At 32.5% G+C, this 13,836-nt stretch overlaps 1 protein-coding gene across 1 annotated transcript in view; it reads right to left on the bottom strand.

The window, feature by feature from the left end:
* The window catches only part of LOC118180872 (sodium-coupled neutral amino acid transporter 7-like), a 124,113-nt gene extending 120,198 nt beyond the window's left edge, over positions 1–3,915 (bottom strand). Inside the window, exon 1 of the mRNA XM_085822179.1 lies at positions 3,326–3,915. Coding sequence (XP_085678305.1) covers positions 3,326–3,572 — 247 coding nt within the window. The 5' untranslated portion in view covers positions 3,573–3,915. The remainder of the gene's footprint in view (positions 1–3,325) is intronic.
* Between the last annotated feature and the right edge of the window lie 9,921 nt (positions 3,916–13,836).

The raw sequence follows: 13,836 nt of genomic DNA, 5'->3' as shown, positions 1-13,836 counted from the left end.
TCATCGGGCACAAGAGAGGCTAATTAGCTAGCCATTAAAATGCTGAAAATCATCCAACCTCTTTAACTAATAATGTACTATTTTTATACCATTAGTAAAGGTTTCGCTGACTTATTTAGTTTAATTCTGAAATCAGACCCACTAGCGGCCGAGCGGTAAAATCCCTGAACACTGGTAGTTCGGTTCGGCGTTCGAATCCCGGCGAACGGGCTGACTGTATGGCCGTTTTCGTGGTTTTATCCATGTGTAACGTGCATACGCACTAGTTTCCCTAAGAAAGTCCTGAAGTTTGTTTTGTTAAAATATTTCTAAATTCTTACAATCCCTTTTTTTTATATAAAGGCTTTTTAAAATACTCAGTATTTAGCATTTAAGATATTTTTTTTATCAATAATGAGTTAAAATGACAACACACAAGAAACCTCAGGGTTTAAATGGAAACGCTGAATGAGATGCAGTTTACCTTTGTTTAACTGCTGTAATTTAGAATTCTGTTATTGACGAATTCCAGCAAAAATTTCAGAAGAGCTTAAACAATCAAAACAGTCAAAAATTTCTAGGATTTAATAAAGCTGACGACATAAAATACACTATATCTTACAGACCGGATTCCTTAACCCATGATTATTAATACTTCTGGTCCCATATGCCCTTGCATGAACCTTAATCTGACAAGTTTTTTACTTGCCATGGAATATCAATCTCGGTACCTTTAATCACTTTCAGTGAAAATACACATCAACTTCATCTCAAAATTTATTAGCCTTATGAGCGAAACCAATCATAAGAGAAGTCGCCTGATTTTTCAGAATGCACGAAAATCTGGCAACTAAGGATAAAACAATTCTTCAGTTTTAACACACAACGACGCAATTTTGGTACGAGTCCTTTCAGTTATATTCCGAGTTCCAACGGTTTTTATACACAAATTCTCAGATCTTTTTTTTTTTTTTTTTTTTTTTTTTTTGTTTTATACCCAATTTTAAAACAACGCGCTTGTGAGAGTTTCCAGCAATGGAAGAAATTATAGGAATATAGTATTTTGCAGCAGAACCGCTAAAATCTATTTTGAAAGCGATTGCTATAAAATTTCCTCCAGAAAAAAAGAAAAAAATCGCTCTTAAGTACGTTTATTAATTGATTTTCGGAATAAGTATTTAGTTGAAACATGAAATACATTTCATAAATTTTTAGTTATAAATCAGCCTTTTCTTTTGTATAGAATCGCTAAATTGCGTCAAGACGGTTGCGCTAATTCCTTAAGTACCATCTTTTTTATACGGCTATAATCGTTTATATATTAAAATGATGTTCGCTAAAAATATTTTATCTGTGCTTCCATAAGACCTGACTATACCAGTGGTGAACAAATTTTTCCCTATGCCAGTTCAAAATTAAGAATTCATATCCATTATTTAAACTTTTAAAATTCTTGATTAAATTACATGCTTGTTCCCGTGTAGGTTTTTCAGTTTCTTCAAACTACGGCTTTTGTCTAACCTCCTGACTATAAATAATAATAATATCGAAAAGGCTTGGTTTATGTGATTATTAAGCCACGAGGGCTATCTGCATAAGGGGAGGGATGCCTTCGTGGAGGACTTTCTAAGGAAAACTAGCTCGTAACATGTTACACATGCGGAAAAATATGAAAACGCCCATGCAACTAGCTCGTTCATAGGTTTCGAACCTTCTGATCGAATTACCAGTGCTCAGCGATTTTCCCGCTCGGCTGGTGGGCCTACATTGCAAAGGCATTTATTACATAAAATTAAGAACATATTGTAGAAAAACAAAATCCATTCATTTACTTGATATACACTTGTTCCCTTGTTTTGAAACATTTGCTTACCTATTATTATTACTTATATATTCTGCCAATTTTGACATAGTTTAACGTCCATAAATCATGTGCTTCTCAAGCAGTACGCTGAGTAAAATTCATGAACCATTCTGAGTGCGTAACATACAAGAAGATTTAGTTTATATTACGATGACTTATATTATTTACATCATTATTCCTCTAATACAGATTAAAAACTTTAAATTTTTTAATGAATGAGCAACAGTTTGTAGCTGGAGAAATGTTATTCATATTTAACAATATTTTATAATTAAAATCTATAATAAGTGAGTAAAAATAATTTAATAAATAAATAATTTAAAATTTTTCTTAATTTTTTTAAACTTTCCTGTGAATTTTCGTTGTAGATGTAAGCTATACTTAAACATATTCATGCAAAAAATATACGATTAGTAAATACTCAGATTTCAACAGTATAATGTTAAATTAAAATAATAATACAAAACTGATTAATTAAATTCAAACCCTGTATCAATTTGTACAAAATATGTAGAAAGCCAAAAATAAATAAATAAATAAATAAATAAACATTATTATTCTTGCTTATATTAGTACGCTTTATAAATTAACATCACTTAAGTTTTAATTACGAAGCCATAGTCATCAAGTTTCAGTTAAGAATGTCTCGCAAAATTCTGGTATAAAAATATGTATGACCAATTAATGTGTTACTTTGTATACAGAGCAATTACAGATATAAATGCTGTCAGAAATTACTAGAAACCTTCTGTTAGCCATACGGAATTTAATAATTATTTGATTATCCAACATATATAATCTTGGATTAACCGTACAAATACCATGAGAGAACTATATAAATAAAATATAAAGGACAGATATTATATATTAAAGTATAACAATTAACCATGTATTAAAATATAAGTATAATATCTAAATAAAAATTAAATTTCATAAAAAGAGAATAATGAAATTATAATCAATAATCAGGCTATGTATGCTTTTGCAGCATGCTATGCGTAGGCTAAAGATTTAAGATCCCATTCCCTTAAAAAAAAAAAAAAAAACATTTGTGAAAATTTTAACATGCATATATTTTATCCTCCGAATTTTTTAAAAAGAAAGAGTTTTAGGAGAAAAATAACGTATTAATAAAATAGCAATAAATATGCTGATTAATAATTATAATTTAAGTAATGATTATAAATAAATCTATACATTATTATTTAACAAAAATTTGAAGATTCCCGACCAAAAATCGGGAAACACTGCGTTGAGAAAATACATAAAGTAAAAGCGTAATACTAAGAAACATCTCACGATAATATTAAAAGAAAAAATATGCCAAGAGAAATATTAAAATCAAGTAAAGCTGAGAAATAAGAGAAGAATAAAATATGATTTTTTATTCTCAGAATCGGTGAAATCTAGGACAGTTCTATGTGAACGCCAGATTATATTATAATACGATATCAGAACTAAAAAAGATAAAAGGCCACTTGCCTCCTTTCACAGCCTCGGTCATGATAGATCCATCGGTGATGGGGCCGTCCCCCTTATGCTTTCCATTTTCCAGGAGGGGGGTCCCTTCCTCTTGAATTGTCGCATATTCAACACGGTTGCTGCGGTTGATCCGAATGGAGCCATGCTTTAATTTATCAGACAAATCCGAAGAGAGCGTTTGCCATGGTATGTACGTTGGGAAATCAACGCTACTGCTGAAACTTTCCTGGAAAAACATTCCAGCCATATCCCGAAGAACTCAGCCCCTGGAGTTTCCAGTATCAGAGATCACGACGCACAGGAAAAGAATCGATGTTATCCCAAAATCTGAGGAAAAACAGCAGTCGCAGATCACGTGGCACACAGTTGAATTTTGAACCTTGACGCTGTCGAAACCCCTGAGGGAAAAACCAATTAAAACATTATCGTTCAGCGCGCTGATTTTAATCTGATGTTCAGCGCCAGTCAAAAGATCTATTTATTCTGGTCGAAACCGATTTTTAGCTCAGCATGCGAGGCAAAGTTGCAAGCGAAGGGACGGAAAAAACCTTGAGGAACTTGAATTTTTACTACAGCAACAGAAGACTCCCGTCTAACCGAAAAAACACGTGCAAATGTGTCGATCCATTCTTAGCGTTGCCCTATTGCAGTAAACTTAAATTTCCGCTGGTCAGTCGGGTTGCCAAGTTTGTGATTTTATCTTTTGCGGTTCGTTCGTGAACACGAATAAGTGGACTTTTTGTTTTCCGATCCGTTTTATCGAGTTCTTCGGAGTAGCCTTTTTCACTGATAGACAATTTTCGATAATCCTTCTCATCGTAAAATAAATAAATAAATAAATAAAATAAAAATTTATAATCGTATATAAAATCTTCCGAACTATGTAATCGTAGTCTTTACTTTTGGTGGTGCAAAATGAAAGCACGAAACGAATGCACGAAAAGATACTTAAAATATATTTAATTTTTTACTTTCTTGTACGAAGTAAATTAAGTATTGTGATCGCGAAAAATTTCGGGTATCAATGACAATATCCATTTTGACTGCTCCCGAATCCATTTTGACTATTTTTAGTGCTGTCTGTACGTACGGACAGAATAATGGATTTTTTTTTTTTTTTTTTTTTTTTTTTTTTTTTGCAAAATGGGTTGTAAAATGGATTAAAAACGGATTTTTTCGTGACATCTGTACATACGTACGTATGTATCTCGCATAACTCAAAAACCATTAGCCGTAGAACTAAGATGACCATACGTCCTGAATTTTCAGTCCCTGTCCCAATTTTTTACAACTCGTTTTTTGGTCTGGAATTTATAGAATTTGTCTCGAATTGCCCCGAAAAACAGAAGTAAGAGAACGCAAAAGTTTAACTGCATATATTTATTTACGTAGATCCCATATGCCTTATTATGATTATGATAACGTTTTTACCACCGGGGGCTTATTTTCAATCTCAAGAAACGTGTCCCATACTTATTTTTAAATTCTTTGAAAATCCAGTGGCAGAAGCTTGGCTACATTTTATTAACACTCAGGCTTCAAAATTTCATAAAGTTATTACAACAACTGAAAATCAAACGGTGTCTCTATTTGATGTAATTGCTTCAACGGATGCTCTAGCTTCAATATTGATCAAGATAGAAGATAACTTTATTCCAATAAATATTAAAGAGCTCTAGAAAAACTTGGAGAGAACAGAGAAGTGTCACAATACGAAATTACTGTATTTCGGAGAAACTCTTGTTTCATTTTATCAGAGTGCTTTTACTTACTGAGAATACAAGTTAAGAGTTAAGAGTTAGTGAAGTGATGTTAAGAGAGATACAAGTGAAGTTAAGAGACGGTCGTCATACCGGCCGCATAAACGGGGCATTCCCCATTTAGCGTTTATCTTAGGAAAAAACTGCAGTGGGAGAATTCTTGCTTTCATTCTTACATTTCTCTCTTCAACCCTCCCTTCAAACATACACGAAAGTTTTGCTCTCAGTTCACAATTGCAGTTCACAATTTCACTTACAGACAACACTGCAATTTTGGATTGATATATTAACTCCATTGCTATTTAAATTTATAATATATACATATTGATGCGTTTTCTTTTTCTTCCTTTACGGGTTCGTGCGATTTGGCGTGAATAACGACAGCACTGGACGAAGTATCAAAACACGATCTATTAGCCAGTATTACTCAAGATAGTTAGCTCCAAAATCACGTTTTTAAGTCGAACTACTATAAACACACTATAACAATCAGCGACACAGCAATCAGGCTATAACGGTGAAGACAGCTTCACGGTGAAGCACCAGAGTACAGCTCCCGACTCTGCTCGATCGCTCTCGGAACTCGTACTCTCGAGATTCTCCACTCTACAACTCGCGATGCACTCAATGATGTACAAGAGTACAGCTCTCGACTCGATTCATTCGTTCCCCGGAACTCAACACACTCTCTCGACGATGCACTTGGACTCGACGATCAACTCGGCACTCACTGAGTGACTATTAACTCGATACACTCTGCACTGACTGAGCAAAGTTTATACAACTCAGCAAAGTTTATACAACTTTTGGCTTGTGTTCAAGAACATTCTGGGCTAAACCGGTAAGAATTCGTTCCAGAAGGTTATCCATCCGTCTATGGCATATCGCCAATTTTGTCCCTAAATGTCGCCAAATGGGCGTTTTCTCGCCAAATGTGGCAACCCTAAACCTCTCTTGCGGGAAAGCTATCTTACCGCTCCTGGACATTTCGTAACAATATTATTTTTAACTTATCAGCCGTGCATTACATACATGTTCAACGGCGCATTATATACGTTAGTGTATATATCATCCCCTTATGTATCTAAAAATAATTCGTTTGTAATTTGCTGAAATTTCCTTGCACATACATCCATCTAAAATTATTTTTCTTTTCTCATGCTTAGATCACAAAGTTTTTACTCCATCGTCATTTTGATTTTAAAAGTTAAAAAAAAAAAAAAAAACTGCCGAAACCATGACGTATAACGACGTTTCTCATTTGGCAAAAACATATATATTTTTCATTTATCCACGGTGCATTACATACGTGCTAAGGGTATGTTTTACTGCAGTTTAATGAATTATTTATTTTTACCATTGATTTTTTTTAGTAATGTGTTCGAAAATTTAAAAAAAAAAAAAAAAAAAAAAATCTGAAATGTTTCAGATTTTAAATTACGTCCAAAGGGGCGTTTTTTAACATTTTGTGTGTTACCTTTCTTTATTAAATATCATGTTCCTCGCACTTAAACCATAAGATCCAGTGCAACAGCAATATCGCAAAATAGTTTTAAAACGAGCATATCTTTAGAATTTCCGATACAGAGACTCACGCGCTGGAGATAAAAATGTTTTTTCTGCACAACGTTGCCGTTGCTCGCTTTGAAATCCTTGAGTTTGTTAATCAAAAATTCGTCAAAGTTTTAAAAAATAGGAAATCGATCATAAAACAAATTTCAAATTTGGTCTTCCACATGCTCATATTCGTTGGAGGATTACGTTATTTAAAATTCGATGACTCTATGTACCGTTGTTTTATCACAATACGAGAAATATACATACATTTATGCAGATTTTTCATTATTTAATTTCTTCAAATATAATGCAGGACTCTAACATTTTGTGGCAACAGTTTGAAAAGTGAACCGACATTTATGAGTCCGACGCAAAATGCCAAAACGAAACTAATAGTCCTTCGGGATTCAAATCCCTTTGGACTAAAAAAAAAAGAAAGTGTACATTTAGCGAAGACCTACAGAAGGAACACCTGTTAATTGAAATAAACTATAAACGATTCCGAAGTACGGGGCAGTACATGCTCTTCAAAAGTTTCAATAAGCCATGGTAGACGTGCAAATATTAAATTTCATAGAAAGAGTAATAAACATAAAATGTCAAACTCTGCTGTTGCATCTAGCTCGTCATTAAAGAATTTTTTCAAACAGGAAAAAATGGGTGATAAAAAATAAGAATTAGATGCAGCAGAAGATACTTTTGCATGCCATACTATTTGCTACAACCATAACTTTAGGCTTATGGATTGTATGTTCAAGCTGCTTCAAGTGGCGTTTGAGCCTAAATTTACACGTGCGCTAATCAAGGCCGAAGCATTAATACTTAATGTTTTCATGCCTGATACTTTAAGAGCTTTTCACAATGATTTGGATAAATGTTCATTTGTTTGAATCTTAATTGATGTGTCCAATCGCAAGGAAAGAAATTTTTTTCCGATACTTGTTAGATTTAGAGACTGGAAATTTGAAGTTGGAGTAAAAAGTTTAGCATTTAAATCCTTACCTGGTGAAATATCCGATATTTTATTTTACTACCTGTCTCGAAGAAAATATTTAAAAGAAAACTTTATTAGTCTTTGTGCCAATAAATCCGAATTATAACTTTTGAGGAGCTGATAGACTTGAAGAAAATAGTGATTTTGTTAAACTGAAACGAAACCTTAACTATGATTTGAGCCGGATATCCATAACGCAATAAGTACATCGCCTGACATTTTGCCATTTGATATAGAAATGATTATTTCTAAGATATACGTTAAATTTTCTACTGCTAAAGTAGGAACACTGAGAAATTTCTCTAAGCTTGGCTACATTTTATTAACACTCAGGCTTCAATATTTCATAAAGTTACAACAACAATCGAAAATCAAACTGCGTCTGTATTTGATGTAATTGTTTCAACGGATGCTATGAAAGCTTCAATATTGATCAAGCTAGAGGATAACTTTATTCCAATCAATCTTAAAGAACCCTATAAAAACTTGAATAGAGAAGTGTCGCAATACGAAGTTATTGAATTTCGAGAAGCTTTCATTTTATCAAATTGCTCTTACCTACTTGGAGAAGTGGACAAAATGTATTTCAAGAGCTGGGAAACGCACAGCTGGATCATATTAATCGAAATCTTGGAGTCAGGTTGAAACAGCCTTTTTTTTAATTAATAAAATGATACGAAATCATAAATTATTGGAATTTGATATATATGAAGAATATGTTTACCTACATCACGGAAAAAAAAGCTATTGCAATGCTCAATAAATAAGATGTGCCCAGTTCAGAAGTGGGTGGAAATAATCGCTTATTTCAATAAGAATCAGATTCCTTGTTCAAATGCTTTAAAACTGCCAGAGTTTTTCTTTTGTCTTGCTGGCACTAATACTTCAACTGAGCGAGTATTTAGCATTATGAACAGTTTTGCGGCAAGTGATAAGACACTGCTTAAAGTGGACACTTTTGAAGGGGATGTTAATCACCAAAATACATTTTGATGAAAATTGCACGGACTTCAAATAAAAAAAGGAAAAGATCAAAAAAGAAAGAAGATCAAAAGAGAAAAAGATCTTCTAAGAAATAATCATTCACCAAAGAAATGTAAGGCTATTTCGTCAAATAATTCAAAAGGTTTACAAATTTATTACTTTGTTTAACTATGAATACTGCGTTTTGATTTATTCTTCACTTAAGGAATATTATATATATTACTATTAAAAAATAAAACAAAAATTATTTATTTTGATACGCAAACACACAATATATTTGAAAAAACGTTATTTAAAAACTATGTATATAGCGTCTCGAATTTCGAACTTCGAAATGTGGTCACTTTAGTAAAACGTTGAAATTTTGTATTTGGGACTACCGTAACACCTAGTGGTGCATCTCCTTGTGTAACCTACAAGGAAAACATGTGGTGTCCACATCAATTTTTTTTTTAATTACAGGAGTCAACTATATAGCGATTAGTTTCAAAACGGCATTTTGTGTTGTTTCACTTTTCAAATTGTGGCCATCAAATATGACCTTTAAAGAAGCCGCATGATAGTGATTTTATTGTATGTTTCTCGCATTGTGAAAAAACGACGGTATCTAGAGCCACTAATTTTGAATAACGTAATCCTCCACCGAAACATGGGCACCTGGACTTCCGAATTTGGAATTTGTTTCATTACCTATTTCATATTTTATAAAACTTTAACAATTTTTTATCAACAAACTGAACAATTTCAAAGCAAACACTAAAGGACCCTAGACGGAAAATAACAGTTCAATCTTCAGTCCGCGAGACTGCCTATGGGAAATTCTAAAGCTATACTGTTTTTAAATATTTTGTGATATTGCTGTTGAATTGAATTTTATGTGGTTTAATTACGAAGAAAATGATATTTAATAAATAAAAGTAACACACAAAACGTTAAAACGCCCCTTTGGGCACAATACGTAACTCAAATTTTCAGAAAGCTTTCAGATTTTATTTTATTTTATCTTTATATATCTATTTATTTATTTTCCGCTTTTGCTCGGATTACGTGAGTGATTCAAAAAAGTAAAACTGTATTCAAATTAAAGCACTGCAAAAGTCATTTCTTTTTCCAGTATTTCAAATTATCCGATTTAGAGCTAATGGTAGCTCGCTGTACACGGTTTGTTTGAATATATGGTTCTATCGTGCCATGTGGCTGTATTATACATGCGATTGTTTGCACGTATGGTTGTATGGTCATTGTATGTAGGGTTGATTCCGACAAAGCTCTTTTCACTGGATGATTTTGTAATGGAACTGACTTGTATTCGTGGTGCACAAGAAGAAAATCACTAAAACTCCGTGCAACTAGCTCGTCTACCGTAAACTGAATTGAGACAGAATTACTAGTGATCATCCATATAACTTAATTACTGATAAATTTACTGCATAAAAATTTTATGGACAATTATGTATACCTTTTAACAATTCAATGATTTTGTGTATATGTAATATAATATAGATGATATATGAGAACAAAATCAGTGAACTGTTTTACTTATTAATGAGAATTTGTTTCTCTCATTAAATTTAGCAAGATATCTCTCGTTTAATATGTATGCTTAATGTACGGAAACAAGCTTTATAAGTTATTGTCATTATTCTTATTTTTCTTACTCTAAAATTTTGTGGACTCCGTATATAATTAAATAAACTTCAAATTAGATTCATTTCACTAAGAAATAATTCTCCGATGGACCAAATGTCTCCCGAAGAATTATCTGCAGGCTAAATTTACCTACCTCTTTTTCATGTACGATATGAGTATAAATAATTAATTGAGTAGATTTGACCGGAGAAAACCTCGCTGATGTTTTTCACCTCTGCCAGGCCCGTTTAAGACTCATTAAGGAACTGGTTAAGAGCAGGATAATCTCCTGCTGTGGACCAGTATGATACAAAAGTATTAAAGTAAATAGGAAATTTCTTTTATAAAGTTTTCCGTGCTGGAGCTTTTGCAGTAAACTCATTGAAATTCTTTCTTGTCCTTCTTTCTTCATTAGTAGGTAATTAATACTATAATGGCCTGTTAATTTAATATCTTGTTCTGAATTTATAACACATTAATTGCGATGAAATATAGTAGTAAATGTATTAAAAATCTAGGTTGTTATTCTAGGCAGTCGACAGATGCTTAGCATTAAATGTTTTAGAGAAATCAAAAGCTATAGTACTTTTGTTTAAAATTATTTGTTTCACTGTTTCTGTAATTTTATTTAGCAATGTTTATGCTAGCTGTAATTCATCATTTTAAGTATATAATGCAAATATGAATTTGTTTAAAAGAATCCTATCCTTATCTATTTAGAATATAAAGAGTGTTAGTTACACGGCGCAAATTAATATAAAACGCTTTTACTTATTATAGATCGTTTTTGTTGATAATTACCTCTGTTTTTCTGCTATGATAATCTCTAAATATGCAGTCAATAATCAATAAAATCGATAAAGGCGAAATAATTTTAAATAGTAATAATAAATGTCGAGTATCTTCATTAAAACAAATTGAACAAAGTGCGGAAACTTCTTTTTATTCATAGGCCGTACGTTAAGATAATATTTACTTATCTCTTAACCTATATTTAATTCATTCATACCATTTTAATGAAGAGAGGTTTTTTCTATTTTTTAATCGAATGACTTTTCATTAATCATAAAAATTTCGTGACAGATTCTATTTGGAGCAGTAATTATTTTCTAAGATGATCATCCACTTTCTGGCTTAATTTGTTTTTTCTGTAGAAGTGATCGGCTCAAAAGGTTGATGCCCATTATCAATGATTACACTCTTTAGGAATAGTATTCATTTCAGGGCTGTTAGAGAGGCGGTTACCACGAGATTTCACATTTCCTAAGTATATTTTTAAATTCACCATAATATCGTTCAAAATTCATTTTAAAATTTTAGAAGAAGCCAATGGAAAAATCATACGCCCAACGTAATTTGAAAATGAAATGCCAAAAAAATTAAATGGACACTTAATTGTACTTTCGCACGCTCTTTATAGCTCTGCGTACTTAGAGTTGGAAATGCATTAGTTCATACGTTACATGACAAGCCTATTTGTTTAAAAAAATTCGGCCGGAATATGTAGTGTCAAGTGACATGTGTTAAAATGGAGAGATTTATTAGAGTCACAGTTGAACTCTGAAACATATTTCACATCCACTCGATATTTTTCTAATCTTCCGTAGTTTACGAGACACGGAAATTAATTTTTATGCTCTTTTTAATTTATAAATTATCTTACTAGAATAACTATCGCATTCAGTGTTACTAATATTGAAAATTATAACATTTATATTGAAATTTATTTTAGAGACATACACATATAAAAAATTATTGCATTCTCGAGAGCGAGTTTTCGTGGTGTAAGTGTACCTTATCCGAGAAGTAACTGGAAGATCTGTGCCTCTATTCCTGGCTATAGCACAGATATTTTCACATGTTTGGTCTAAAAAAAATTTTTTTTTAAACTTTACAGAGGTGTTCGAAATAAAATGTAATAGACGGTAATTTGTCACCACTTCGACTAGCTCTCGTGCCTCTCACCAAACGCCCTTTAAATGTGAGAGAATATACGAAATTATCAAAACCTTTGCGCGTTCTGTCTGTGTTGTAAGTGTAATTAGTAGCACTTCTAGCTAATAGTTGGAAGTTCCGTGGTTCGGATCCCAACATGAACACTGTTGATTTTTCGTGTCTCTTGCTCTATTTTCCGTTATTAGAAACCGATATTCGATATGCAGGTTTGTTTTTTGACAATTTTGCTTTTTGTTATTATTTACAGTTATGCGCCAAAAAAGGAGCAAAAACTAAAATTATTAAATAAGAATTAAATATGGTTTTAATAAACACACACACACACACATATATATATAATATGTATTGGGCAACTTTTAAAAATTGCTGAGCCCTATGGAATCCACTCACAGGACACGGGGCCCTTTATATTGCAGAGAATTTTTTTCGGACTTCAAAAAACTTCTTGTTTTCCTTTTCTTCTTGTTTCCAAGAGGTGCATATAACTCTGATACGTCTCTGAATTTGTATAACTTTTTTATATTTATTTAACAGATTTACCCTGGCGTCGAGAATTTCTCCCTCCACGATTTACCGTGCAGTAATCAAACTGGTTTCCTGCACGGTTCTAGGGAAACTTTCCTTCTTTCCATACACTTTCTTTGGCCCCGTGACAACTAACATACACGTGTGGAAATGCTCAGGCCCAGCTTTGTTTCAACCTGTACCTGCATATTTGAGAAATGGGGGTACTTAAAAATCGGTCAGTATGGAATTTCTGTCGAAAGCTTACTTGTAGAGAAAGATGGATGAAAAACCCTTAATTTCTACCTCCTGTGGTACTTTTAATCAAAAGTGAGATGAAACAGATAGACATCCTATGCTTTGTCTAAATTAAATATTCCAATTTAAATTTATGTTTTTTAACTGTAGATAAACTAATAATAAAATTCTTATATTATATTCCTAAGGAAGGCCTTCCTTTTCAAGGCCAATTAAGAAAGCCCAGATTCCTAGGTACAGTATTCTTTTAAAGTTCCCAACACCAATCTTCTTTTCCTTATGAGTGGGGGGGGGGGGAACTGAGAAATTTTACTTTGATAGTGGAGCCTTTTAAAATTGGAAAACTAGGTCCAAGCCTTGAACTTTAGTTAATAATCTGGTTCTGTTTCCTATCACTCTTCGAAACACAAAAGGAACGTTGCTTTTCTGGAACAAAGAAACCAACGAAGAAAACCAAATCAGTGCTCTCGTTATAATGTTCAATTAATTTCACTATTAGGTTCCCACGGAAGGGGTGGACAAAACCACTGAAGCATGAATTCGAATTAACTTATAATTCGAATTCATGTTTCAGTGGCTTTGTATAGAATTCATATCCTTAATCACTTTTTTATAAATCTCAATGCAGTGATTTCATATGCACGTTACTATATTTTATGTATATTTATTATTATGTCACGTTCACCTTTTTTTTCCTTATTGCGACATGGAATTTTAGCGTAAGTCTTAAACTATCAGTAAATATTATCAAAATGCATTTTTAGTATTTACGATTCATTCCTTACCTGTAAGTAAGGTACAATTAGTTCCCTGTGAACTGGATCATCTGTACAAATTAGTATTATTTAGTAATAATTAGTTTCTTTTCA

The sequence above is a fragment of the Stegodyphus dumicola genome, chromosome 8 (genome assembly GCF_044657685.1).
Source record: "Stegodyphus dumicola isolate Sdum_Otavi_A_Nest chromosome 8, ASM4465768v1".
NCBI classification, from domain to species: Eukaryota; Metazoa; Arthropoda; class Arachnida; order Araneae; family Eresidae; genus Stegodyphus; species Stegodyphus dumicola.
This window is presented reverse-complemented; position numbering and strand designations above follow the sequence as displayed.